At 47.3% G+C, this 25425-nt stretch overlaps 1 protein-coding gene across 1 annotated transcript in view; it reads left to right on the top strand.

The window, feature by feature from the left end:
- The first annotated feature begins 417 nt into the window (after positions 1 to 417).
- Positions 418 to 25425, top strand: part of PROSER2 (proline and serine rich 2) — a 28855-nt gene continuing 3847 nt past the window's right edge. Inside the window, exon 1 of the mRNA XM_060245940.1 lies at positions 418 to 649. Within this exon, the coding sequence (XP_060101923.1) occupies positions 512 to 649 (138 nt within the window). The 5' untranslated portion in view covers positions 418 to 511. The remainder of the gene's footprint in view (positions 650 to 25425) is intronic.

Below are 25425 nucleotides of genomic sequence, written 5' to 3'. Positions count from 1 at the left end.
ACTGCAAGACTGAAGATGTGTGTCAGAAAAACAACACATTCATTTTTAAAGCTATCCTGTTACCCAGGAGCTTCTCTCTGAAATGTTGAAGAGTTACTATGTGCATGATCTCGCTTACTGACGTTTTTGTGGTTCTTTCTGATTTTTTGTAGCCGCTATTTTGTGTGCGACTGGCTCCGCCTCCTGTAGTAGCCATTTTGTGGTTGGCTCCACCTCCTGCAGCAGCCATTTTGTGGTTGTGCTCCCCCCCCCCTCCATCTCAGAATCCCAAAGGTGCCCACAGTGTTAAAAAGGTTGAAGACCCTGTGAATTAGAAGGAGAGGTGGAAAGTATTCGAAACTTCTTGGTTCTAACAGACTCTTAGTAGGGTCCAAGAAAACTGTGTACTGAAATACTTCCTGATTTTGTTTCAGAGTTGGTGAAATGCTCAAGAGCTGCACGTGAGTAGTCAGAAACACTTTGCACGTGTACACGAGCCTCCCTGCGGAAGGAGCCCTCTCTTCTGGGTGGGATGCCGAGGAACATGATGTCGGACTTCTCTGGAATGGTGTGCGAACTTCCTCCGAAGTGTCAGTTTGGGAATTTTGGGAAGAGCAGCAACCAACTGGAGAGTGGAAGGGGACGACTGAGGCGCAGAAGTTCTACTTTGGTAAGTGCTCGACTTTGCTGATGTCCATGCGGTCCTTCGTGTTTTGTTTTTCATTCCCAATACCGCAGGTTGAATAATTGGTTGAAGAGAGTTGTTGTTGTAAGTGGCTAGTTTTACCAGGGAAGGTTGAAAGTTACCCTCTGAAGTGGCTTGCTTCTAAACTTTCTAACCCCAGTTTGAGAAACTCCTGGAGATTTGTGGGCAGAACTGTGGAGGGAGGGCTCTGGGCAGGGGAGGGACCTCTTCAGTGTTTGATGCTATAGGCTCCTCCCTCCAAAGCTGCCATTTTTTTTTCTGCGGTGTTGATCTCTTGAGTCTGGAAATTAGCTGAAATTCCAGGAGTCCTTCGGGCCCCAGCTGGAGGTTGGCAACCCAAATTGCTTTTAAGTGTCTGTTACAGTGAGATCTCTGACTTCATCCTTATTTTATCCAGCGGAAGGAAGGCAGCATGGTATAGCGGTAGCCTGATCTCAGAAGCTAAGCAGAGTCAGTACTTGGAAGGGTGTCAAACTCATTTGTTACGAGGGCCAGATCTGACATAAATGAGACCTTGTTGGGACAGGCCATGTGTGTCATAAAATGTAATGCCAGGTAGCAGACGCAGACAAACACAAAGCAGTAGACAAGTGCACCTTTAAGACCAACTGAGTTTTAATCAGAATGTCAGCTTTCGTATGCTCTTAAGCAGACAATAAAACTTAGTTGGTCTTAAAGGTGTGAGTTGTCTGCTGCTTTGTTCTATTGCTTCAGACCAACACGGCTGCCTGCTGGGATCTATCTACAGACAGACACAATTAAAGATTTTTTTAAAAAACATAAAACATGCTTAAAACATTAGCACTCTTGCAATATTTTGTTTATTTAACAGTCCCTGACAACTGACAGCTCTTGTTCGGAATTATTGCATCAAAAACTGGAGACAATGTCTGTTCTGTAGCAATCTTGGGTATGCTGTTCGGGTATCGTTCAGGTGTATATCTGTAAGTTGCAAACCTACTCTTGATTTGCTCACAGGCCTGATAGGACCTCTCCGGGGTCCTGATCCGGCCCCCAGGCCACATTTATTTATTTATTTATTTTATTATTTATATCCCGCCCTTCCCAACAAGTGGCTCAAGGCGGCTCACAGCACAAAGTTCCACATAAGTACAATTTAAGCATAAAAACAGTTAAAATAATTAATACATTTAAAATTTTAAGACATTTAAGACATTTAAACCATTTAAAACATTAGGGACAGCAACCTCTATTATAACTACACCTGGTTCCTTGTACCAGCTAGTCATAAGCCAGCCGGAAGAGGGTTGTCTTACAGGCCCTGCGGAACTGGGCAAGGTCCCGCAGGGCCCTAACCTCCTCAGGGAGCTCGTTCCACCAGCTTGGGGCTGTAACAGAAAAGGCCCTGGCTCTAGTTGTCATGAGCCAGGGACCTGCATACCTTAGGGACCGCCTTTCCCCACATATTCCCCGAAGAGCACTTTGGTCAGGGTCACAAAATCTACTCTCAATCCCTGGCCTTAGAGAGGCCAGGCTCATGACAACTGGAGCCAGGGCCTTTTCTGTTACAGCCCCAAGCTGGTGGAACGAGCTCCCTGAGGAAGTTAGGGCCCTGCGATAGCTCACACCGTTCTACAGGGCCTGTAAGACAGCGCTCTTTCACCAGGCGTTCGTAAATTAAGACCATAGGCTACAACAGACGCCTTGAACATGAACCTAAGATCGATCTTTCTATAGAACACCCAGCTGGAACAACAAATAGAAAATTCAAAGATCGTTATAACACTTGAAACAGTTTTATGTTTTTATATATATATATATTTATATCTTATTGCAGTTTTACGTTCCATGCATTTACATGAGTGTGTAAGCCACCCTGAGCCTGCTTTCACGGGAGGGCGGGATATAAATCGAATAAAATAAATAAATGCTTGACAGTCCAACACTCTGTGTCACATAAGAACATAAGAGAAGCCATGTTGGATCAGGCCAGTGGCCCATCCAGTCCAACACTCTGTGTCACATAAGAAAATAAGAGAAGCCATGTTGGATCAGGCCAATGGCCCATCCAGTCCAACACTCTGTGTCACATAAGAACATAAGAGAAGCCATCTTGGATCAGGCCAGTGGCCCATCAAGTCCGACACTCTGTGTCACCTAAGAACATAAGAGAAGCCATGCTGGATCAGGCCAGTGGCCCATCCAGTCCAACACTCTGTGTCACAGAAGAACATAAGAGAAGCCATGCTGGATCAGGCCAGTGGCCCATCCAGTCCAACACTCTGTGTCACAGAAGAACATAAGAGAAGCCATGTTGGATCAGGCCAAAGGCCCATCCAGTGCAACACTCTGTGTCACATAAGAACATAAGAGAAGCCATGTTGGATCAGGCCAATGGCCCATCCAGTCCAACACTCTGTGTCACATAAGAACATAAGAGAAGCCATATTGGATCAGGCCACTGGCCCATCCAGTCCGACACGCTGTGTCACATAAGAACATAAGAGAAGCCATGTTGGATCAGGCCACTGGCCCATCAAGTCCGACACTCTGTGTCACATAAGAACATAAGAGAAGCCATGTTGGATCAGGCCAGTGGCCCATCCAGTCCAACACTCTGTGTCACATAAGAACATAAGAGAAGCCATGCTGGATCAGGCCAGTGGCCCATCCAGTCCAACACTCTGTGTCACATAAGAACATAAGAGAAGCCATGTTGGATCAGGCCAGTGGCCCATCCAGTCCAACACTCTGTGTCACATAAGAACATAAGAGAAGCCATGTTGGATCAGGCCAATGGCCCATCCAGTCCAACACTCTGTGTCACATAAGAACATAAGAGAAGCCATGTTGGATCAGGCCAGTGGCCCATCCAGTCCAACACTCTGTGTCACATAAGAACATAAGAGAAGCCATGCTGGATCAGGCCAGTGGCCCATCCAGTCCAACACTCTGTGTCACATAAGAACATAAGAGAAGCCATGTTGGATCAGGCCAGTGGCCCATCAAGTCCGACACTCTGTGTCACCTAAGAACATAAGAGAAGCCATGTTGGATCAGGCCACTGGCCCATCAAGTCCGACACTCTGTGTCACCTAAGAACATAAGAGAAGCTATGTTGGATCAGGCCAGTGGCCCATCTACACCCTGCCTTTTCAGCAAACATGCTCTGTGAAACATGCAGTGCTAAGACAATACAAGGATAACGCTCCAAATGAAGCGGACTCGAATTGACAGCGTAACAGGAATGACCTTATTAATGGCTGAGAAACTCAGCCGTAGGGTGGTTTGGGTGGTTGAGCTGCTGTGTCAGCTGCAGCTCATTCCTGGTGTTGGAAAGGTCTTCAGACAGCAGGGGCTGTCAGTCTCTGGAGATGCAACCGAGCTTGATTAGAGGTCACGTGAACACACGTGGAGCTGCCCTTTGCTGAACCAGACCACTTGGTCCATCAAGATCAGTTTTGTCTACTCAGGTTGGCAGCAGATCTCCAGAGTCCCAGTCGGTGGTCTTTCACATCACCTCCTCCCTGGTACTTTTTACTGGAGATGCGAGGATTGAAGTTGGGACCTTATGCATATCAAGCAGATAGGGTTGCCAGGTCTGTGTTGGAAAATACCTGCAGACTTTGGGGGGAGGGGTGAATCCAGGAGAGGGAGTAGTTTGGGGAGGGAAGGGGCCTCAATATGGGGCAATGCCATGGAGTCCACATAAGAACATAAGAGAAGCCATGTTGGATCAGGCCAATGGCCCATCCAGTCCAACACTCTGTGTCACATAAGAACATAAGAGAAGCCATGTTGGATTAGGCCTGTGGCCCATCCAGTCTAACATTCTGTGTCACATAAGAACATAAGAGAAGCCATGTTGGATCAGGCCAGTGGCCCATCCAGTCCAACACTCTTTGTCACACAGTGGCCAAAAAACCCAAGTGCCATCAGGAGGTCCATCAATGGGACCAGGACACTAGAAGCCCTTCCACTATGCCCCCCCAAGCACCAAGAATACAGAGCTTCACTGCCCCAGACAAAGAGTTCCACTTATACCTGTGACTAATAGCCACTGATGGACCTCTGCTCCATATGCTTATCCAATCCCCTCTTGAAGCTGACTATGCTTGTAGCCGACACCACCTCCTGTGGCAGGGAATTTTATGTGTTAATCACCTTTTGGGTGAAGAAGTCCACCCTTTACAGCAGCCATTTTCTTCGGGGGGGGGGGCGGGGAGGAACCTACCAAAATATATAAGAACTCTTATTTTGAGAAAGGTATACAATTGCAAATACTAGCATGTACAACTACATAGAAGAAATGTATTTACTGAGATCAGGAAAATCCTGCAGCTACTCGCAAGCAAAATAAGGAATAAGGAAGTTGCATAAGAACTGTGTAATGCCATTGTATGATCAGCCACAAATCAAAAAGCTGAAGGCCTTATGAATAACACATGCAAATATAATGGCCACTAGCAGGACGTTTTGAATTATCTTCAGGTAAATCAATGTTATTCTTTCCTTCAGGTATAAATTTTCTGTCTGTCAGTCCGTTTGCCTGCCTGTCTCTCTCTCTGTCTCTTTCTGTCTCCCTTTCTTCCTCTCTCTTTCTCTCTCTCTCTCTTTTCTCTCTTTCACACATGTTGTGTGGCTCTTGAAGCCCCTACCGTCCCGTTGGCCAGCTTGGAGAAGGCATTTCTCTCTTTAAATCACTTTGCCAAGCCAATCCAGCCGGTGGCTTGGAGAATGCATTTAAAGTTAAAGATGCCTTCCTTCCGATGCCAAAAATCCACAAACCCCAGTATCTGCAGTTGATCATTCTTCCCCCCCCCTTTTGTACCCTTAGAAGCTCATTGATTAACAAATATTGAGCAGCAGAAGACACTGATGTCTTATTTTTGATGCAAGGGCGAAAACGACTGACACAAATTTTGTAATTGCTAGAGTGATCTTAGGATTGTTAGCACTGAGCAAAAGAGTCAGGGATTCTGGAGTATGGGGAGGAGGTTGATTGAATAAAGGCTTAATATAGCAATCCCTCATAATCTCAAAAATTCTGCATTCCAGCAGAGCATAAAAGGACATATCCAGGGCTTTTTTTGTAGCAGGAACTCCTTTGCATATTAGGCCACACACCCCTGATGTAGCCAATCCTCTAAGACCTTACAGGGTTCTTCTTACAGGACCTACTGTAAGCTCTTGGAGGATTGGCTACATCAGGGGTGTGTGGCTTAATAGGCAAAGGAGTTCCTGCTACAAAAAAAAAGCCCTGGACATATCAATCCTGTTAAGGCCACAAGGGAAGATTCTATCAGTATACGGCCTATTCAAAAATCTCCCTTGGGTTGATCATTTAATTGGTGACTATTTAGCTGCTTCCACATTTAATTTATATGAAAATACCACATGGGTGAGTAAATAGCACATGAGCAGGTTAAGTGTGGTGTTGGCAGGAGGTGGACATCATGGCGGCGGACAGAGTCAGGAGCTTGGGGGTGCTGTTGGAGCCTTCCTTAAAGATGGAGGCTCAGATAGCAGCCGCTGCCAAGTCCGCATTTTTTCATCTTAGGCGGGCAAGGCAGCTGGCCCCCTTCCTGGAGCGCGACGACCTAGCAACAGTGATCCATGCTACGGTCACCTCGAGGTTGGACTACTGCAATGCCCTCTACATGGGGCTGCCCCTGTCCCGGACTCGAAAGCTGCAGCTGGTGCAGAATGCCGCGGCCCGGCTGTTATTGGGTCTCCCAAAGTGGGGACACATTCGGCCGGGTCTTCGGACTCTGCACTGGCTTCCAGTGATGTATCGAGTCCGGTACAAGGTGCTGGTTATTACCTTTAAAGCCCTATATGGCCTGGGACCTGCCTACCTGAGGGACCGTCTCTCCCCATACGTTCCCCAGAGAGCACTGAGGTCAGGAACACAAAATCTCCTCTCTATCCCCGGGCCAAAAGAAGCCCGCCTGAAAGTCACTCGAGATAGGGCTTTCTCCGTTATGGCCCCCACTTGGTGGAATCAGCTGCCGGAAGAGGTGAGGGCCCTGCGGGACTTGGCTCAATTCCGCAGGGCCTGTAAGACGACCCTCTTCCGGCTAGCCTACACCTAGCCGGGATGGAACCTGACGTAACTGGCCTGCCATCTGTTTATATAAAATGATATGTTATTGGTTTTAAGCTGCATTGTTTTTATGAATTGAAATGTATTGGTTTTAATGTTTAAATGTGAAGTATTTAATTGTTTATATTTAAATTGTTAAATTGTTATTGTTGGAAGCCGCCCTGAGCCACTCGTGGGAAGGGCGGGATACAAATCCCGAATAAATAAATAAAAAAAAAAATGGAGGGTAAGTCTGTCAGTGATATTAGCCCTGGTGGCTGATGGAGAATAGCCACGTTCAAAGGCATTAAGCCTCTGAATCCCAGAGTCAGGAGACAACATCAGAGGAAGGCCTTGGTTTCTGTGCCCTGTTGTTGGCCATCCAGAGGAACAAGTTGCCCACTGCGTGAGACAGGATGCTGGACTAGATGGACCACTGGGCTCATCCAGCAGGGCTCTTCTGATGTTCTTATGAGAGAAAGGCCTTGGCCTCTATTCCCTGTTGTTGTCTCTCCAGAGAAACTGATTAGCCACTGTGAGACAGGATGCTGGACTAGATGGACCATGGGTCTGATCCAGCAGGGCTGTTCTTATGGTTCTGTCAGGGTTGCCAAAAGGGTCAGATGCCAAGATTCTAATGGCCAGACGGGATGTTTGGCTATTTTGTGAGGGAGATCTTGGCTTTCACAGAGGGCCGGCCAACAGGTGGGTTAAGTTGCTTCTCTCCCCCCTAGCCTGAACCCAGCACGTGCACCAAGATTTTCTGATCGTGGGTGTATCTGTGTTTGTGTGTGCAGAGACACCTAGGAAGAATACCGCTGGTTGGTCATCCATTTTGTTTAATCCCTTCCCCCCTCCATTCCTCCAAAGCCCTGTTCACATGTTAAAACCAAATGCACAGACAGCCTGAATGTGCCTATTGATTCGTAAGAGTCAATAAGCGTTTGCCTTACAAATGAAAGCAGGTACCACTGCCTGGATAAACGTGAGGTTTCAATCACATGTTCAGCTTTGCATGCATTGAATGTAATGGAAGAATTACTCAGCACACATACAGCAGAAATCAAATGTACTCAATAAATAGACTGTGAGTATGTTCATTGTAATCTGTGAACAGAGCTCAGAGTTCATGTTTCTCCCACTCTTTCAATTTTTTTTTTTTGTCACAATAACCTTGTGAGTTAGTTCAAAACTGAGAGTGAGTGATTTTGAACCTTGGTCTTCGAAGTCTGTCTGTATGCAGAGGAACACAGAAATGTCAATCGTCAGTCCATCTACTTTTTAAATTCAAGCAGGAACAATAAAACCATATAAAGTTCAAGCGCTTTCAGGATAGTTTGAACTAGTTAAAAGGCAAAAGACCTGCAATTTGAGAGCGGCATGTGTTTATGGTGTGGATTGCAGGCCTCTTTCCAGATGTAACAGAACAATAAGACGGTGATTACAATAAACTCTTTAATCAGCTTTACGGCTGTTAGAAAGAGCTGCCTTTAAAAAAAAAATGGTTCTCTACAAGCAAAACCTCACCTTTCTTCCTTACTACTAAAAAAGGCTGACTTTTTAAAAATGTTTAGATGAACACAAACAATGGCAGCCGAACAGGTGTTAAACCGCCTCTTTCCAAAACACAAATCTAAAAGGATTTGTGAGGCAGAATTCTTGGGTTGGATTTGCATCACTGATACATGTTGAGAATTGAATGTCCTGGGTTAAATTTACCTCACCCTATATGTGTTGAGGGTAGAATATCCTAGGTTGAATTTACCTCACCAATACATGTTGAGGGTTAAATGTCCTGGGTTGAATTTGCCTTACCGATACATGCTGAGGGTGAAATGCCTCTTTCCAAAACACAAATCTAAAGGGATTTGTGAGGCAGAATTTCTGGGTTGAATTTATCTCACCAATATGTATTGAGGATAAAATATACTGGGTTGGATTCACCTCAATGATATGCATTGAGGGTCAAATATCCTGGGTTGAATTTATCACACTGATAGATGTTGTGAGGGAGGGATGGTGGCTCAGTGGTAGAGCATCTGCTTGGTAAGCAGAAGGTCCCAGGTTCAATCCCTGGCATCTCCAACTTAAAAGGGTCTGGGTAAGTAGGTGTGAAAAACCTCAGCTTGAGAGCCGCTGCCAGTCTGAGTAGACAATACTGACTTTGATGGACCAAGGGTCTGATTCAGTATAAGGCATGTTCATATAAGTAATATGTGGAAAGAGCCACAGTTTTGCCACTCCTGGTCTGAAGTAATAGAAGTGAGTCAAATTTGTCTTACCAATATGTGTTGAGGGTAAAATGTTGTGGGTTGAATTTGCTTTACCAATATGTGTTGAGAGTGAAACGCCTCTTTCCAAAACACAAATCTAAAGGGATTTCACCCTCAGCATGTATCAGTGATGTAAATTCAACCCAGGACATTTAACCCTCAACAGGTATTGGTGAGGTAAATTCAACCTAGGATATTCTACCCTCAACACATATGGGGTGAGGTAAATTTAACCCAGAACATTCAAATTCTTGGGTTGAATTTATCTCACTGATATATGCTGAGGGTTAAATGTCTTGGGTTGCATTTACCTCACCTCTATGTGTTGAGGTTAAAAATATCCTGAATTGCTTTTACCTCCCCGATAGGTGTTGAAGGTAAAATATCCTCCCACTCGTCTGGCAGTTTTGCCATCTGTAAAACAGCTGTAACAATAAGCAATTAATGTCTCAGCGAGCTGCTTAAAACCACAATTGAGCTGTTTCAAGGCCGATCTCAAGCACTTTTTGAGCTTTTTGCTCTTCAAGCAGCTGACGAAACACTGTCGGCGGCTGAGGTGAAGGAGGCTGTTCTTCCAGTTCCCTAATCCTGTAATTATGCTGCCGTTCCAGATTTGTGGTTTTTGTAAGCTGTGAGAAGCTTTGTGTGAAGCAGTGTTGAAGTGAGTGGGAACGACATAACTTGTGCACTTAACATTGTACCGATGGGATGTGGTAGTGTGAAGTCTGGGTTGAATCGGGAGAGACTTCCAGTGCTAAGTTGCCTTGCCTGGAATTTTGCCTGAGAGCATGTGAAAAATTACCTTCTCTAGAAAGGCAAGCATATTTGTGTGTTCAGACAGCCCCCTACAATGGCTGTTATGATTGTGTCACCAGGGTTTGCGTCAAAATGTGCATCAACACATCATTAAAATGATCTCTGTGTGCTAGTTCTCCTGAATTTCCAGCTTTTTAAAAAAGGTCCCTAGCTGCTTTCATTGTGGAGATGTAAGGGGAAAGGAATATCTCTGCAACAACACATAATTATAATGATCTACATCAGGGGTGGCCAAACTTGTTTAACATAAGAGCTGCACGGAATAAATGTCAGACGTACGACAGCTGCAAGACATGAACTTCAGGTGTTTGAGAGAAGGAAGGAAGGAAATAGATGGGGAGGAGGGAGGGAGAGGTGGAAAGAAAGCAACTTTAAATGCATTCTGATTCTCCAAGCTGCCAGCTGGCTTGTCTTGAAGACGTAATTTAAAGAGACAGATGCCTTCTCAAAGCCGGGCAATGGGGGCTTCGAGAGCCACACAATATGTGTGAAAGAGCCACATGGGGCTCCCGAGCCACAGTTTGGCCACCCCTGATCTACATGCTAGTTCCCCTGAATTGCTGGCTTTTAAAAAGAAGTCTCTAGCCCCTTTCATTGTGGAGATGTAAGGGGAAATGTGTATCTGCAACAAAAAAGTCTAGAAACTTTTTTTAAATAAAAGCTGGGAATTCAGAGGAACTTTTGTACCTAGATTAAAATCTGAGCCCAGTTGCACAAAACCCACCAGGGAAAGAGACTCGGGAGCCAAAGCCTGTGGCATAAGTCAAAGATGGATATCTGACAGAGTGAGTTTTGGCTCACGAGGGCTTGTTCCCTGGAGAGTTTTTGTTAGTCTTCAGGGTGCTACTGTACTGGAATTTTGTTCTACTGTTACAGCCGCCCACCTAAAACTAGTAAAACAGATCGTTGTTGTAAGGCTGTAACAACGTGGTAGCTGCCAATAAAAAAGCCTAAACTAAAATACGGTGGCGGGGCTTGTAATAGCTACCATGGGAGACTGGGGCAGGGGAAATAGCACCGACGGGGATGGGACCGAGAGACTTTCCCGTCTGCCTGAGTGCCGACCATTTAGTTTTGTTTTTTTCCATGGAAGCACCAGGCTGCTGGGGGGCGGGGAGTGGAAAAACTCTCTTCCAATATTTCCCCTGCCCCAGTCTCCATGGTAGCTCCATTACGAAGCCCCGCCACCCGTCATTTTTCCAGTCTTAGGCTTGTCTTATTGGAGCTACCACAGTTGTTAAGCCTCTGCACACACGAATCTGTCTTTAGTTTCAGGATGGGCCCCCAGAGCACTATTATCAGTAGCTCACAACTTCAGTACCAGTAGCTCCCAAAGTAGAATTTTTGCATACAAGACTCCACAGCTTAGAGAGAGTATTGCCCCTAGCTACCAAATATTGTATGTGCACACCCCGCCATTTCCAAATAATACTTGTAACCAGGGTTGGAATTCTAGCAGGAGCTCCTTTGCATATTAGGCCACACACCCCTGATGTAGCCAATCCTCCAAGAGCTAACAAAAAAGAACCTTGTAGGATCTTGAAGGATTGGCTACAGGAGAGGAGTGTGGCCTAATATGCAAAGGAGCTCCTGCTAGAATTCCACCCCTGCTTATAACCACCTGCCCAGATGCCAACTCTGGGAGGGTAAATGCCTAGCTGTCTGGAGGGGAGAGTAGGGTTTGGGATGGGAACTCAGCAGGGTATAATGCCATAGATTTCACCATTTGAAGCAGCCATTTTCTCCAAGGGAACTGACCTCTGTGATCAGGAGATCATTTAGAGTTGACAAGTCTGCCCTGGTTATTGGGTGTGTACAGGGACCTCAGTGGGGTACAATGGAATAAAATCCACTCTCCAAAGCATCCATTTTCCCCAGGGGTACTGATCTCTATAGACTGGAGGCAGGCCTCAGATTCAGCAGGAGCTCACAGGAGCGCAGCTTCTGAACCTTTCTGATGGTTCCCTCTCTTCCCCCACTTGCAGCTGCTGGAATGGCCTTGGGTCAGCCATAGCTCTGACAGAAGCTATCCTTGAAAGGGCAGCTTCTGGGAGAGCTCTCTCAGCCCCGCCTACCTCACAGGGTGTCAGTTGTGGGGAAGGAAGATAAAGGAGATTGTGAGCTGCTCTGAGATTCAGAGTGGGGGAGGGATATAAATCCAATATCATCATCATCTTCCCCCCACCACCTACATTGAATAGTAGGTGCAGCTGCATAACAATCCCTCGATGAGGAGAGCGGGCAGCCAGCCAGCCAGCCACCAGGGGCTTTGCCACATCCCCAGCAGCCCTCATTAACCCCTGGAGAAGCCCACGCCACCCTTTCTCCACTTCTTATGTGATTTAGGGCGGTGGGTGGCTTGCTGGCCTTTTGACTGGGGGAGTGGCCCAGGGTGGCCCCTCACTCACCCAAGGCTCTCCTTTCTTGCATTGGGTTGCTTTTGGCTGGGGGGGGGGCATATGCTAATGAGTGATGCTAATGAGCTCCACCACCTATTTTTCTACAAAACGACCCCTGGCTGGAAGTAAACTGTAATTCCAGGGGATCCCTGGGTCCCACCTGGAGGCTGGCATCCCTAAATCAGTAGTAAGTCCAGGTGATCTCCAAACCTCACCTAGAGGCTGCCCAGATGTCGATAACCTTAGGAGGGGCAAGCTAACCTGCGGACTCCCGTTGGGAAAAATTATGAAGGGGATTTCTTGCAGCAAGCCTAACAGGTTTTCATCCTAGAAGACAGCTTTTGTGAAGTTGCTCTCTTATTCAGCAGGCTTTACAAACAGCCAGCTGTCTTCAACAGATTCTGGCAGGTAGCCCAGCTGGTTATTTTCGCTGCTCAGCTGGTAAAGAGACACTGGACTGGCTCAGAAAGCTTTACATTTTTCTCCCTCTCCCAAAATACTAAAACTCGAGGGCATCCAGTGAAACTGATGGGGTAGTAGATTCAGGACAGACAGAAGGAAATACTGCTTTACACAGAGAGTGATGACACAGTGGAATTTGCTGCCGGAGGGTGTCGCGATGGCCGCGGGAAGAAACAGCTTTCAGAGGGAATGAGGTAGACTTAATCTATCAATGGCTACTAGCTGTGGTGACAGAGAGGAACCTCCACATTCAGAGGCTCTAAGCCTCTGAATCCCAGAGCCAGGAGGCAACATCAGGGGAAGGCCTCAGGCTCTACACCCTGAAGTTGGCCATCCAGAGGAACTAGGTAGCCACTGTGTGAAACAGGATGCTGGACTAGATGGACCACTGCTCTGATCCAGCAGGGCTCTTCTTGAGAGAGATCTTGGGGTCGTGGTAGATAACTCACTGAAAATGTCAAGATAGTGTACGTTTGCAATAAAAAAGGCCAACGCCATGCTGGGAATTATTAGGAAGGGCATTGAAAACAAATCAGCCAGTATCATAATGCCCCTGTATAAATCGATGGTGCGGTCTCATTTGGAGTACTGTGTGCAGTTCTGGTCGCCACACCTCAAAAAGGATATTATAGCATTGGAGAAAGTCCAGAAAAGGGCAACTAGAATGATTAAAGGGATGGAACGCTTTCCCTATGAAGAAAGGTTGAAACGCTTAGGGCTCTTTAGCTTGGAGAAACATCGACTGCGGGGTGACATGATAGAGGTTTACAAGATAATGCATGGGATGGAGAAAGTAGAGGAAGAAGTACTTTTCTCCCTTTCTCACAATACAAGAACTCGTGGGCATTCGATGAAATTGCTGAGCAGACAGGTTAAAACGGATAAAAGGAAGTACTTCTTCACCCAAAGGGTGATTAACTTGTGGAATTCACTGCCACAGGAGGTGGTGGCGGCCACAAGCATAGCCACCTTCAAGAGGGGGTTAGATAAAAATATGGAGCAGAGGTCCATCAGTGGCTATTAGCCACAGTGTGTGTGTGTGTGTGTGTGTGTGTGTGTATATATATATATTTGGCCGCTGTATGACACAGAATGTTGGACTGGATGGGCCATTGGCCTGATGTAACATGGCTTCTCTTATGTGTTCTTCTTCTTCTGTATTTCTGTTTGTGTGCCTGCTCCTGAGAGTCATAGTGATTTCTATCAACGCCTAGAAGGGCTTGGAGGTCATTCAGAGAAGTGGCTGATGTAGCCTGCCTCTTTTCCTGATCCTGGTATTCTTTGGAAGTCTCTTGTCCAAGTACTTGCCAGGTTCCATCCAGAATTCTGTGGTAGGCGCTCCACATGTGTCCTTCAGAGTTATTTTAAAAAGCAGCCGTGAGGGGGACAGATTGACATGGTCTGGGGCTGTGGACAGGGTTGGCAACCTCCAGTGGTAGAAAGGAAAAGCAGCATCATGTGACATCACCCCATGGGTCAGTAATGTGCTTGCACGGGGGACCACCTTTACCTTTACTGTGCCTACAAATCCTTGAACACAAAGTCTACACAATTACACACTCCATTATACAAGTTATTCGGAATTATTCATAAAATGTATCCCCCAACATGCGTTACGAATACCGAAATTGGACAAATAGGGGGAACAAATCGCAGGCATAGAACAGAACAGAGCATCCAACAGTCTCCACATAGGTAAGTCTTTCGCGGTTGCACCAAATCAGCTTTCTTGAAGATGGATATCTTCTGTTGTGGAAAATTTAGGGTAGAGGAATCTGAAGTGGAAAAAGTCTACCAGACGTGGCTCCAGTTTAACGTGGTTTCAACCTCACCTAACTGGCAAACCAGTATTCCACGTCTCATTTCGCCAGAGCCTTTTCCAAGCTATATCCAAGCTGAAACTTTTCAATGAACAAGAATTATTGCTTAATAGAATGCTCCAAAACACTGTATACTTGCAAAGCCTAAGGAGGATTGGGATGGACTTCAATGGGGTATAATACCCAGGGCTTTTTTTGTAGCAGGAACTTCTCTGAATATTAGGCCACACCCCTCTGATGTAGCCAATCCTCCAAGAGCTTACAGGGCTCTTCATACAGGGCCTACTGTAAGCTCCAGGAGGATTGGCTCCATCAGGGGTGTGTGGCCTAATAGGCAAAGGAGATCCTGCTAGAATTCCTTACAGGGCTCTTCGTACAGGGCCTACTGGAAGCTCCAGGAGGACTGGCTACATCAGGGGTGTGTGGCCTAATAGGCAAAGGAGGTCCTGCTAGAATTCCTTACAGGGCTCTTCTTACAGGGCCTACTGTGAGCTCCAGGAGGCTTGGCTACATCAGGGGTGTGTGGCTTAATATGCAAAGGAGGTCCTGCTAGAATTCCTTACAAGGCTCTTCATACCAGGCCTACTGTAAGCTCCAGGAGGATTGGCTACATCAGAGGTGTGTGGCCTAATAGGCAAAGAAGGTCCAGCTAGAATTCCTTACAGGGCTCTTCGTACAGGGCCTACTGTAAGCTCCAGGAGGACTGGCTACATCAGGGGTGTGTGGCCTAATAGGCAAAGGAGGTCCTGCTAGAATTCCTTACAGGGCTCTTCGTACAGGGCCTACTGTAAGCTCCAGGAGGATTGGCTACATCAGGGGGGCATGGCCTAATATGCAAAGGAGTTCCTGCTACAAAAAAAAGCCCTGATTAAGCATATTCAGGGATTAGCTGTGGAAAAAGTGGAAAGGGCTGTTTTTTTTGCTTCTTGTAAGCTGTTTTGAAAACTCCTTTGAAAGACTGGATTTAAGGCAGTGTGGGTAATGGTTAGTGATACAGAGGGCTTTTTTAGTAGCAGGAACTCCTTTGCATTTTAGGCCACACACCCATGATGTAGCCAGTCCTCCTGGAGTTTAAAGTATAGCCCGTGCTAAGAGCCCTGTAAGCTCTAAGAGGATTGGCTACATCAGGGATGTTTGGCCTAAAATGCAAAGGAGTTCCTGCTACAAAATATAGCCCTGATAATACCATAGAGTTCCACCTTCCGAAGCAGCCATTTTCTCCAGGTGAACTATTTTCTGTCACCTGGAAAGCAGGTGGAATCCCAGGAGATCACCCACCACCCAGCACTTGACTTGAATTCAAAGTATTCCATTTGTCTCTGGAGCACTACAGGGGGAAAGGAGGGACTGGCCATTTCCGCTGGAGAAAACAGGGTGAGAGGGAAGCAGTACAGTCCCTCCTTTCACAGTGCTCTGGAGCCAAACAGAGCAATGGAATGCCTTGAAAGTAAGTCCCCCTCCCCAACCCCCCCCTCCCAAAATTCCTGAATATGACTGCATAGCGGGTCAGGAACCCGCAACCCAACTCGTCTCGTGGGTACTTTGGCCCTTCCTGTCTGTGATCTCTAGTAAGTGGCACCATTTGCAAAATATCACATTTTGGACTTGATGTCTGCAGCTAGGGGTGCCAGGCTCTTGGTGGGACCTGGGAATCACTGTTCATCTCCAGACTTCAGTTCTGGGGGACAAAATGGATGCTTTGGAGGGTGGGACTCTATGGCACTATACCCCACTGCGGTCCTGTCTTCCTTAGGCTCCATCTCCAGGAGTTTAGGGGAGGGACGGTGGCTCAGTGGTAGAGCATCTGTTTGGTAAGCAGAAGATCCCAGGTTCAGTCTCCGGCATCTCTAACTAAAGAGGGTCCAGGCTGATAGGTGTGAAAAGCCTCAGCTCGAGACCCTGGAGAGCCGCTGCCAGTCTGAGGAGACAAGACTGACTTTGATGGACCCAGGGTCTGATTCAGTAGAAGGCAGCTTCATATGGTAGGGAGGGACAGTGGCTCGGTGGTAGAGCATCTGCCTGGTAAGCAGAAGGTCCCAGGTTCAATCCCCGGCATCTCCAACTAAAAAGGGTCCAGGCCAAATAGGCTTGAAACTCCTCAGCTTGAGACCCTCGAGAGCTGCTGCCAGTCTGAGTAGACAATACTGACTTTGATGGACCGAGGGTCTGATTCAGTAGAAGGCAATTTCATAGGTTCATATGTTCCCAACCTCGACATGGCAACCCTATCCCTTGCCAGTGGCCAGGGGGATCTAGCCACCTTATGTATTCCAAACAGGTTGTGTCTTCCAATTCCTGCATACCTGGGAAGCATGAGGAATTGGATACAGGGGTGGCCAAACTGTGCCTCAGGAGCCACATGTGGCTCTTCCATGCATATTGTGTGGTTCTTGAAGCCCCACCACCACCCCGTCGGCCAGCTTGGAGAAGGCATTTATCTCTTTGAATCACTTCTCCAAGCCAGCCAGCAGCTTGGAGAAGGCACTTAAAGTTGCTTTCTTTCCACCTTTCCCTCCCCCTCTTCCTTCCTTCCTGTCTTGCGGCTCTCAAACATCTGACGTTCATGTCTTGCGGCTCTCAAACATCTGGCTTATTCTGTGTGGCTCTTAACGTTCAGCAAGTTTGGCCACCCCTGGAAGCTGACCAAGTCTGGGCTGTGCAGAAGGGGGATGTGTGAGCAGAGAGGTCTGGCCTTCACATTTAAAGGGACTGCACACCTTTTAAAATGCCTTCCTTCCATAGGAAATAATGAAGGATAGGGGCACCTTCTTTGGGGGCTCATAGAATTGGACCCCCCAATCTTTTTGAAACTTGGGGGACATTTTGGGGAGAGGCCCTGGATGCTATACTGAAAATTTGGTGCCTCTGCCTCAAAAAATAACACACACGCCCCAAGCCCCAGATACCCACAGATCAATTCTCCATTATTTCCTATGGGAATAAGTCTCCTTAGGGAATAATAGAGTTCCCAGTAGCCATTTCCCTCCCCTTCTCCTGCTTTCTGATGACCCTGAAGCAGGGGGAGGGCCTCCAGACCTGGGGATTGGCAACCCTAGGCTGTAAACATCTTGGTTTCCCTTCGACTCGCCTTGGTTTTCCGACCCAGTTGCGGCTGTTCAAAAGGGCCTGTCGCTGTTTTGTTTGTTTGCACTCTGATCTGAGATTTTGACCTAAAGGTTCATTTGGGCGGGGGCATTGTTTGATGGAGCCCCAAAGCTAAGTAGGACACGGTGCGGGGAGGGGCACACCTGTGTCATGCGCCCCAGGAGACTACGGGAAGCCTCTTACTCTTTGCAATGTCTTAATTACAGTTGAAATTGTTTTTTAACGTCAGGTGTTGCTTATTGTCACCTGTAAATCTAAGAAATATCCTGCAGGGTCCTTTCCAATGTGAAGGTGTTCTCCCCACCTGGGTTTTCTTTTTTAAAAAGACATCACTCCCTCAGTTGTGCAAGTCTGACGTTATGAAGATAGATTGCATTTCCCAGCCATATAAGGCTTCTGTTTGGGCTAGGATCTGGGAGACCCAGGTTCGAGTGCCGACTTGTGCCAGGGAAGCACGCTGGGTGGCCTTGGGCCAGTCACCCACTCTCAGCCTAACCTACCTTGCAGGGTTGTTGTGGAGAAAACGTGGAAGCTGCTTTGGGATCCCTACTGGGGTGAAAAAAAGAATATAAATAAAGTAAATAAACAATGTTATTAAAGGGGGGGGATAAATGAAGTGGAATTTTTTTTGCAAATATGAATATTATTAGTTGAATTAAAATTAGAAAATCGTAGGTACCTCTTTCCCCAGGTATCTAAAAATGTAGTGTGTGTATATATTTACACAGGGGACTACATATATATATATGTGTGTGTGTGTGTGTGTGTGTAGTCCCCTGTGCAAGCACCAGTCGTTTCCGACTCGGAGGTGACGTTGCATTACGTTTTGATGGTAGGCTTTTAACGGGGTGGTTTGACATTGCCTTCCTCAGTCATCTACACTTCCCCCCCCCCCCCGCCCAGCAAGCTGGGTCCTCATTTTACCGACCTCGGAAGGCTGAGTCAACCTTGAGCCAGCTACCTGAACCCAGCTTCCGCCAGGATCGAACTCAGGTCGTGAGCAGAGAGCTCGGACTGCAGTACTGCAGCTTTACCAGTCTGTGCCATGGGGCTGCTTAGCTATAGTATCTATACAGAGGGCTTTTTTTGTAGCAGGAACTCCTTTGCATATTAGGTCACACCCTCCTGATGTAGCCACTCCTCCAAGAGCTTACAGGGCTCTTCTTACAGGGCTTACTGTAAGCTGTTGGAGAACTGGCTACATCAGGGGTGTGTGGCCTAATATGCAAAGGAGTTCTTGCTACCAAAAAAACCAATACCAATTACGTTGCTCCATCCTGGACGCTCTAGCATCATTCAGACACAATGACAAATAACAGCTTGTTGCAAAAGGAATGTGCCACAAGAACCCCCAGGGGCTCAAAGCCCTCCTCCCTTCATGCCAGTCCGGTTAATGAAAGATGCCTGCGTTTGTGGCGCGTTTTAATTTGTCGTTTCCTCTGGCTGACTGGCTGCCTTCCCTGCAAACTGGGATTCCAAAATTGGGTTTAATTTTAGTTCAAGGGAAGAAGAGAGTTTGGAAGCAACTAATTGCTCACTTCCTGGCACCAAAAGAAACAATTATTTGGGGTGGATGGGAGGAGTGGCAGTCGTAGGGTTGCCAAGTCCAATTCAAGAAATATCTGGGGACTTTGGGGGTGGAGCCAGGAGACAGGTTGTGACAGGCATAATTGAACTTCAAGGGAGTTCTGGCCATCACATTTAAAGGGACCGCGCACCTTTTAAATGCCTTCCCTCCATTGGAAATAATGACGGATAGAGGCACTGTAGGGATTCCAATCCCCAGGTGGGGGCAGGAGATCCCCCAGTTTGGAGGTCCTCTACCTGCTTCAGAGTCATCAGAAAGCCGGGGGGGGGTGTGTGTGGAGGGAAATATCTGCTGGGTACTCCATTATTCCCTATGGAGACCAATTCCCATAGGCTATAATGGATAATCAAACCACTGATATCTGGAGCTCTAGGGGGGCTGTTTTTTTAGGTAGAAGCACCATATTTTTAGCATAGCAGCCAATGCCTCTCCTCAAACCTCCCTCCAAGTTTCAAAAGGATTGGGCCTGGGGGTCCAATTCTATGAGCCCCAAAAGAAATTTATTATTTCCAATGAAGGGAAGGCATTTAAAAGGTGTGCTGTCCCTTTAAATGTGATGACCAGAACTCCCTTTGGAGTTCAGTTATGCTTGTCACAACCTTGCTCCTGGCTCCACCCCCGAAGTCCCCGGATATTTCCTGAATTGGACTTGGCAACCCTAGAGAACCTTCTTTGGGGCTCATAGAATTGGACCTCCTGGTCCATTCCTTTTTGAACTTGGAGGGGGTGTTCAGGAGAGGCACTGGATGCTATGCTGAAAATTTGGTGCCATTACCTTTTTTTAAAAAGCCCCCCTGAGCACAGGATATCCACAGATCAATTCTCTATTATAACCCTATGGGGACCAGTCTCCGTAGGATATAATGGAGTGCCTGATGGACATTTCTCCCCCCACACACACACTTTCTCCTAACTCTGAACTGGGGGGGGGGGGCACCTCCAAACTAAGGGATCTCCTGCCCCCAACTGGGGATTAGAAACCACAAAACAGCACCGTGTCGCAACGGTTCACAACTAAATGAACTACTTGGTTCGCAATCCGGCAGTTGTCTTCTTTCCATATTATTAAATGGCCAACAATAATAAGGCTGGTAATTTAATGTAGTTCACAAACAGTCGTTGAAATAACAACGATCACAAGCCATGTGGCTCAAGTCCAGCCTCCTGTGAGAAGACTTCACAGAATTGCTAGTAGTTCAGCCACACCTGAGTTCAACAGGAAAGCGACGACGTGCTTCCTAGGTGAATGAGCCTGTTTCAACAGTCTTCTTCTAGTTGCAACTTCTATGTGGAATCACTGCTCACAGCTTTATGCAGCACTCACTTTCCACAGGTTACTGCTGGCAGTATAGGTCTCGTACCATAGAGATTGGCCAAGGCAACCAGGATCACATCTGTATGTTTTTTGAGGGAGTGGGGAAATTAAAAAATGACACCCCCCCCTTATGGGTCATTCTATCTTATGGTCCCATAGAATACAATGGACTCCATATCCAATTTGGCGCCGCCCTCCTTCGGCGCCTGGGGAAAGCACCCCCGTCTGCCCCCCCTCTAGATCCAACCCTGAAGCCAACTTCATATGTGTGAGATTCATGTGCATGGGCAAGGGGTTGGCCTAACCAGGGGTGTTGAACTCAGTTGTTATGAGGGCCGGATGATCTGACATAAGAGACCTTGTTGGGCCGGGCCATGTGTGTACCTATTTAGGAAGCAGAGATATACATTTTATAAAGAACACAAGCAAACACAAATATATATATTTTTAAAAACATGCTTAAAACATTAGCACTCATTGGTCTTAAAGGTGCTTTCTTTGTATTTCTCCCATGGGATTCAGGGAACTGGGCAAAGGAAGCGCTGGCTCTTTCCTTCCTTCCCCAGGGACTTGGGGGAGGTGAGGAGCCTCAGTCAATAGAAGGAAGAGGGGTTTGGCTTAGTAGCTCTGCTGTGCGATTGAGAGAGTCTGGCAAAGCAAGCTATTCCTCCCCAAGAGAGGAACCTCATTTAATGGAGAAAATAGAGGTTTTGTTCTGCAGCTCCTGTACAATTGAGCAAGCCTTGCAAGGCAAACTGTGATGCAGAAGGAAGCAAGATGTAGGGAGAAGGAAGCAGATGACAACCAATTGCTCAGGGGCCTGATAGGAGCCCTCCGGGGGCCTGATTCAGCCCCTGAACTGCATGCTTGACACCCCTGGCATAGACCAAGAGTGGCCAGACTGTGGCTCAGGAGCCATATGTGGCTTTTTAACACATACTGTATGGTTCTCAAAGCCCCCACTACCCTGTCAACCAGCTTGGAGAAGGCATTTGTCTCTTTAAATCACTTCTGCAAGCTAAGCCAGTCGGTGGCTTGGAGAGTGCATTTAAAGTTAAAGTTGCTTTCTTTCCAACTCCCCTTCCTTCCTTCCTTCCGTCGTCTTGTGGCTCTCAAACATCTGATGCTTATTCTATGCGGCTCTTTTGTTAAACAAATCTGGCCACCCCCGGCCTTCTATAAGGCCCCTTCCAACTCCAGGATTCTGACTGAGGACAAACGGGGTAAATCCTGGTGCCAGTTCCAAGAAAGCTGTACAGTTCCTGACTTTTGAAATCAAAAGTCTGTGATTTGAATCGGTCTCCACAGGGAATAATGGAGTGCCCAGCAAACGTTCCCCCCCCCCCACTTTCTGATGACCCTGAATCCCCTGCCCCCACCTGGGGATTGGCAACCGTCGGTCAAGCCAAGACTCGTGGCAGTGGACGCTGCTGGTGAATGGGAGTTTGGGAGTTTGAGGGACCAAAAGCCTGGCTCAGGAACACATTCTTTGCTTTTCAAAACAGGCCGGGAGCACTCAGTTATCAGAAGGCACAATCCCTTGTGTGCTAGGCCGGTTTATTCTGATGCATTATATTACCCCTGTGTACACAGGGAAACTTGGTTTGCATTTCCATTTCTTTGAATGACTCCCCAAGCTTTGGTGGCATTTTTTAAACCCCCCATTATGTCCCCAGAGCAATGTTTACCGTGTGGGTCGTAACTCCTCTCTCTGGAAAGTCAATAGTCTGAGACCTTTCGCCTGACACCAGAAACAGTTTCGGGGGCTTGTGGAACAGGCTCCTATCTTGCATCCCGGCCTTAAATGAGGCGAGGAATGTGACAGACTGAATCGCTAACCCATTAAAGATTGAAACCTCAGGTGAGACTGAATTAGGGTTAGCAGGCCAGACAATTTAGTTGACTGGTCAAACCTACCTCTTGGCCAAATAATCCCTGAAGTTAAAGGCTTAAAGATGCATTACAAAGTCCTTGTGTCCATCCTAATCCAGTCATCAGGGATGGCGCTTTCTGCTTTGTACTTAATTTTTCCACATGCAACTGCTGGAATGGCCTTGAGTCTGTCACAAGTTCTCGCAGAGCTGTTCCTCTCAAGAGCAGTTTCTGTCAGAGCTCTCTCAGCCCCACCAACCTCACAGGGCGTCTGTTGTGGGGAGTGGAAGGGAAAGGAGATTGTAAACCACTCTGAGACTCCTTTTGGTAGTGAAGGGCAAGGTAAAAATCCATTATCTTCTCTTCTTTTTCATGTGTGGGTCTGAGTTTAGATGGGGACCTGCCCCTGGCCTTCTCCCTTAATGGCTACTTGTAAATTTCCCTAGCAGAACAAACAGTAGCTCGTTGATATTCTGTGGAGTTGGGAAATGGCACAAGGGGAAGGTTTTTAAGTTCTCTCTCCTCATCTCCTGCTGAATTGGACCTGTATGCAACTAGAAAGAAGCACAGGTTGGCCTTAATATATAAATGGAACTTCCATTTTAAAGGCAGGGTGTGTCTGTGTAGTGAAATGTGGAGTCAAATAATACAGCCCTCCTGAATCAGACCAGTGATTCATATAGTCCAGCATCCTAAGAACATAAGAAGAGCCCTGCTGGCCAATGGTGGACTGGGTCTAAAAATATTGGTCGCCAGGAGACAAAGGGGGGGCCCACCCCACCCACAACTATAAGGCTATCATTTAAATTTTATAAGATAAATAACATTTTGAAAAAAAATGCATAAGTGGAAAAAAAACTACAACTAAAACCTTTGTGAAATAAATGTGTGTGTGTGTGTATTTATTTATTTAGTAATTACTATGTACATATATTGTACATTTTACTGGCCGTATGCAATATATATTAAATGTAAATACAGGTTGCATTTTCTCCAGGGCAGCTGATCTCTGTCAGCTGGAGATCAGTTGTAAAAGTCGGGAGATCCCCAGGCCACACCTCTGGAGGCTGGCAACCCTAAATACAATGTAAATTTTAGTTGCATTACAGTAATAATATTGGAACTTCTATTATATTTTCACGCTACCAAAAGGACATTAATGTTTTTGACATATTGTCTAATGTTTAAGGGGGCCCACTTCAACAGGAGCCCACTCGCCATCAGGCAAGCTGACATCCTGGCCAGTCCACCGCTGCTGCTGGCTCAGACCAGTGGTCTATCTAGTCCAGCATCCTAAGAGCAGAAGAAGAGCCCTGCTGGATCAGACCGGTGGTCCATCTAGTCCAGCATCTTAAGAACATAAGACGGGCCCTGCTGGATCAGACCAGTGGTCCATCTAGTCCAGCATCTTAAGAACATCAGAAGAGCCCTGCTGGATCAGACCAGTGGTCCATCTAGTCCAGCATCCTGAGAACATCAGAAGAGCCCTGCTGGATCAGACCAGTGGTCCATCTAGTCCAGCATCTTAAGAACATAAGAAGGGCCCTGCTGGATCAGACCAGTGGTCCATCTAGTCCAGCATCTTAAGAACATAAGAAGGGCCCTGCTGGATCAGACCAGGGGTCCATCTAGTCCAGCTTCCTGTCTCACACAATCTGGACCGGGCGTTACAGGCAGTGGCTAGGTGGCTTAGGCTGAGCGGGCTGAAGCTGAACCCGGCGAAGACAGAGGTCCTTTGCTTGGGTCGCTGCGGCCCGGGAAGGGAAATCCCCCTGCCAGTTTTTGACGGCGCGCCATTGACAGCGTCGGGCAGGGTCAAGAGCCTGGGGGTGCTGTTGGAGCCTTCTCTGACGATGGAGGCTCAGATAGCAGCCACTGCCAAGTCTGCTTTTTTTCACCTTAGGCGGGCGAGACAGTTGGCCCCCTTCCTGGAGCGCGACGACCTAGCAACAGTGATTCATGCTACGGTCACCTCGAGGCTGGACTACTGTAATGCCCTCTACATGGGGCTACCCTTGTGCCGGACCCGGAAACTGCAGTTGGTGCAGAACGCTGCTGCCCGGCTGCTATTAGGGCTCCCAAGATGGGAGCACATTCGGCCGGGGCTCCGGGATCTGCACTGGCTGCCAGTAACATTCCGAGTCCAGTACAAGGTGTTGGTCATTACCTTTAAAGCCCTGTATGGCCTAGGACCTGCCTACCTTAGGGACCGTCTCTCCCCACACGTTCCCCAGAGAGTACTACGTTCCGGCTCACAAAATCTGCTGGTAGTCCCTGGGCCAAAGGAGGCCCGCCTAAAATCCACCAGGGATCGGGCCTTCTCAACAGCGGCACCTTACTGGTGGAACCAGCTGCCGGAGGAGGTGCGGGCCCTGCGGGACTTAGGGCAGTTCCGCAGGGCCTGCAAGACAGCCCTCTTCCGGCAGGCCTATAACACCTAACTGATACTTTGGATGGAACATCTTTGGATGGAACAAAATGCTCTTATAGACCGCTGGCTTTATTTTATCTTGTTTTATTAACTATGCTTTTATTGTATCTGTAAATGTTTAAATGGAATTGTATGAATCATTGTGTTGTGAGCCGCCCTGAGACACTTCGGTGAGAAGGGCGGGATATAAGTCCATCAAATAAATAAATAAATAAATAAATTAACCAGTTCCGCTGGAGGGTCAACAATAGGGCACAGAGCCTTCCCCTGATGCAGCCTCCTGGCTCTGGGATTCAGAGGGTTTCAGTGCCTTTGAATGTATCTTCCAGCAGGTGATGGGTTATAAAGTCATCCCAGGCTGATGCTGGTTCTTACAGCAGAATTTAATCAGGGTTACAGCCTGCAAACCATGGGCTACAAACCAAGGGCCAGTATCTCTTTGATTCTTGCTCTTCAGTTCGAGCCCAGGCTTCCGTTACCTGCAAAAAGAGGAGGGAGGGATGCTCAGCCATGGGTTCGGTTCAGGTGTTCCCAATCCCCACCTCTACCTTTGCCTTTGGACAGGGCCAGGTTTTGTCTGTGAGACAAGATCAGGGGTGGAATTCTAGCAGGA

Source organism: Heteronotia binoei, chromosome 8 (genome assembly GCF_032191835.1).
Source record: "Heteronotia binoei isolate CCM8104 ecotype False Entrance Well chromosome 8, APGP_CSIRO_Hbin_v1, whole genome shotgun sequence".
NCBI lineage: Eukaryota > Metazoa > Chordata > Lepidosauria > Squamata > Gekkonidae > Heteronotia > Heteronotia binoei.
The sequence above is the reverse complement of the archived record's forward strand: the minus strand, read 5'-3'. Positions and strand labels throughout refer to the sequence as shown.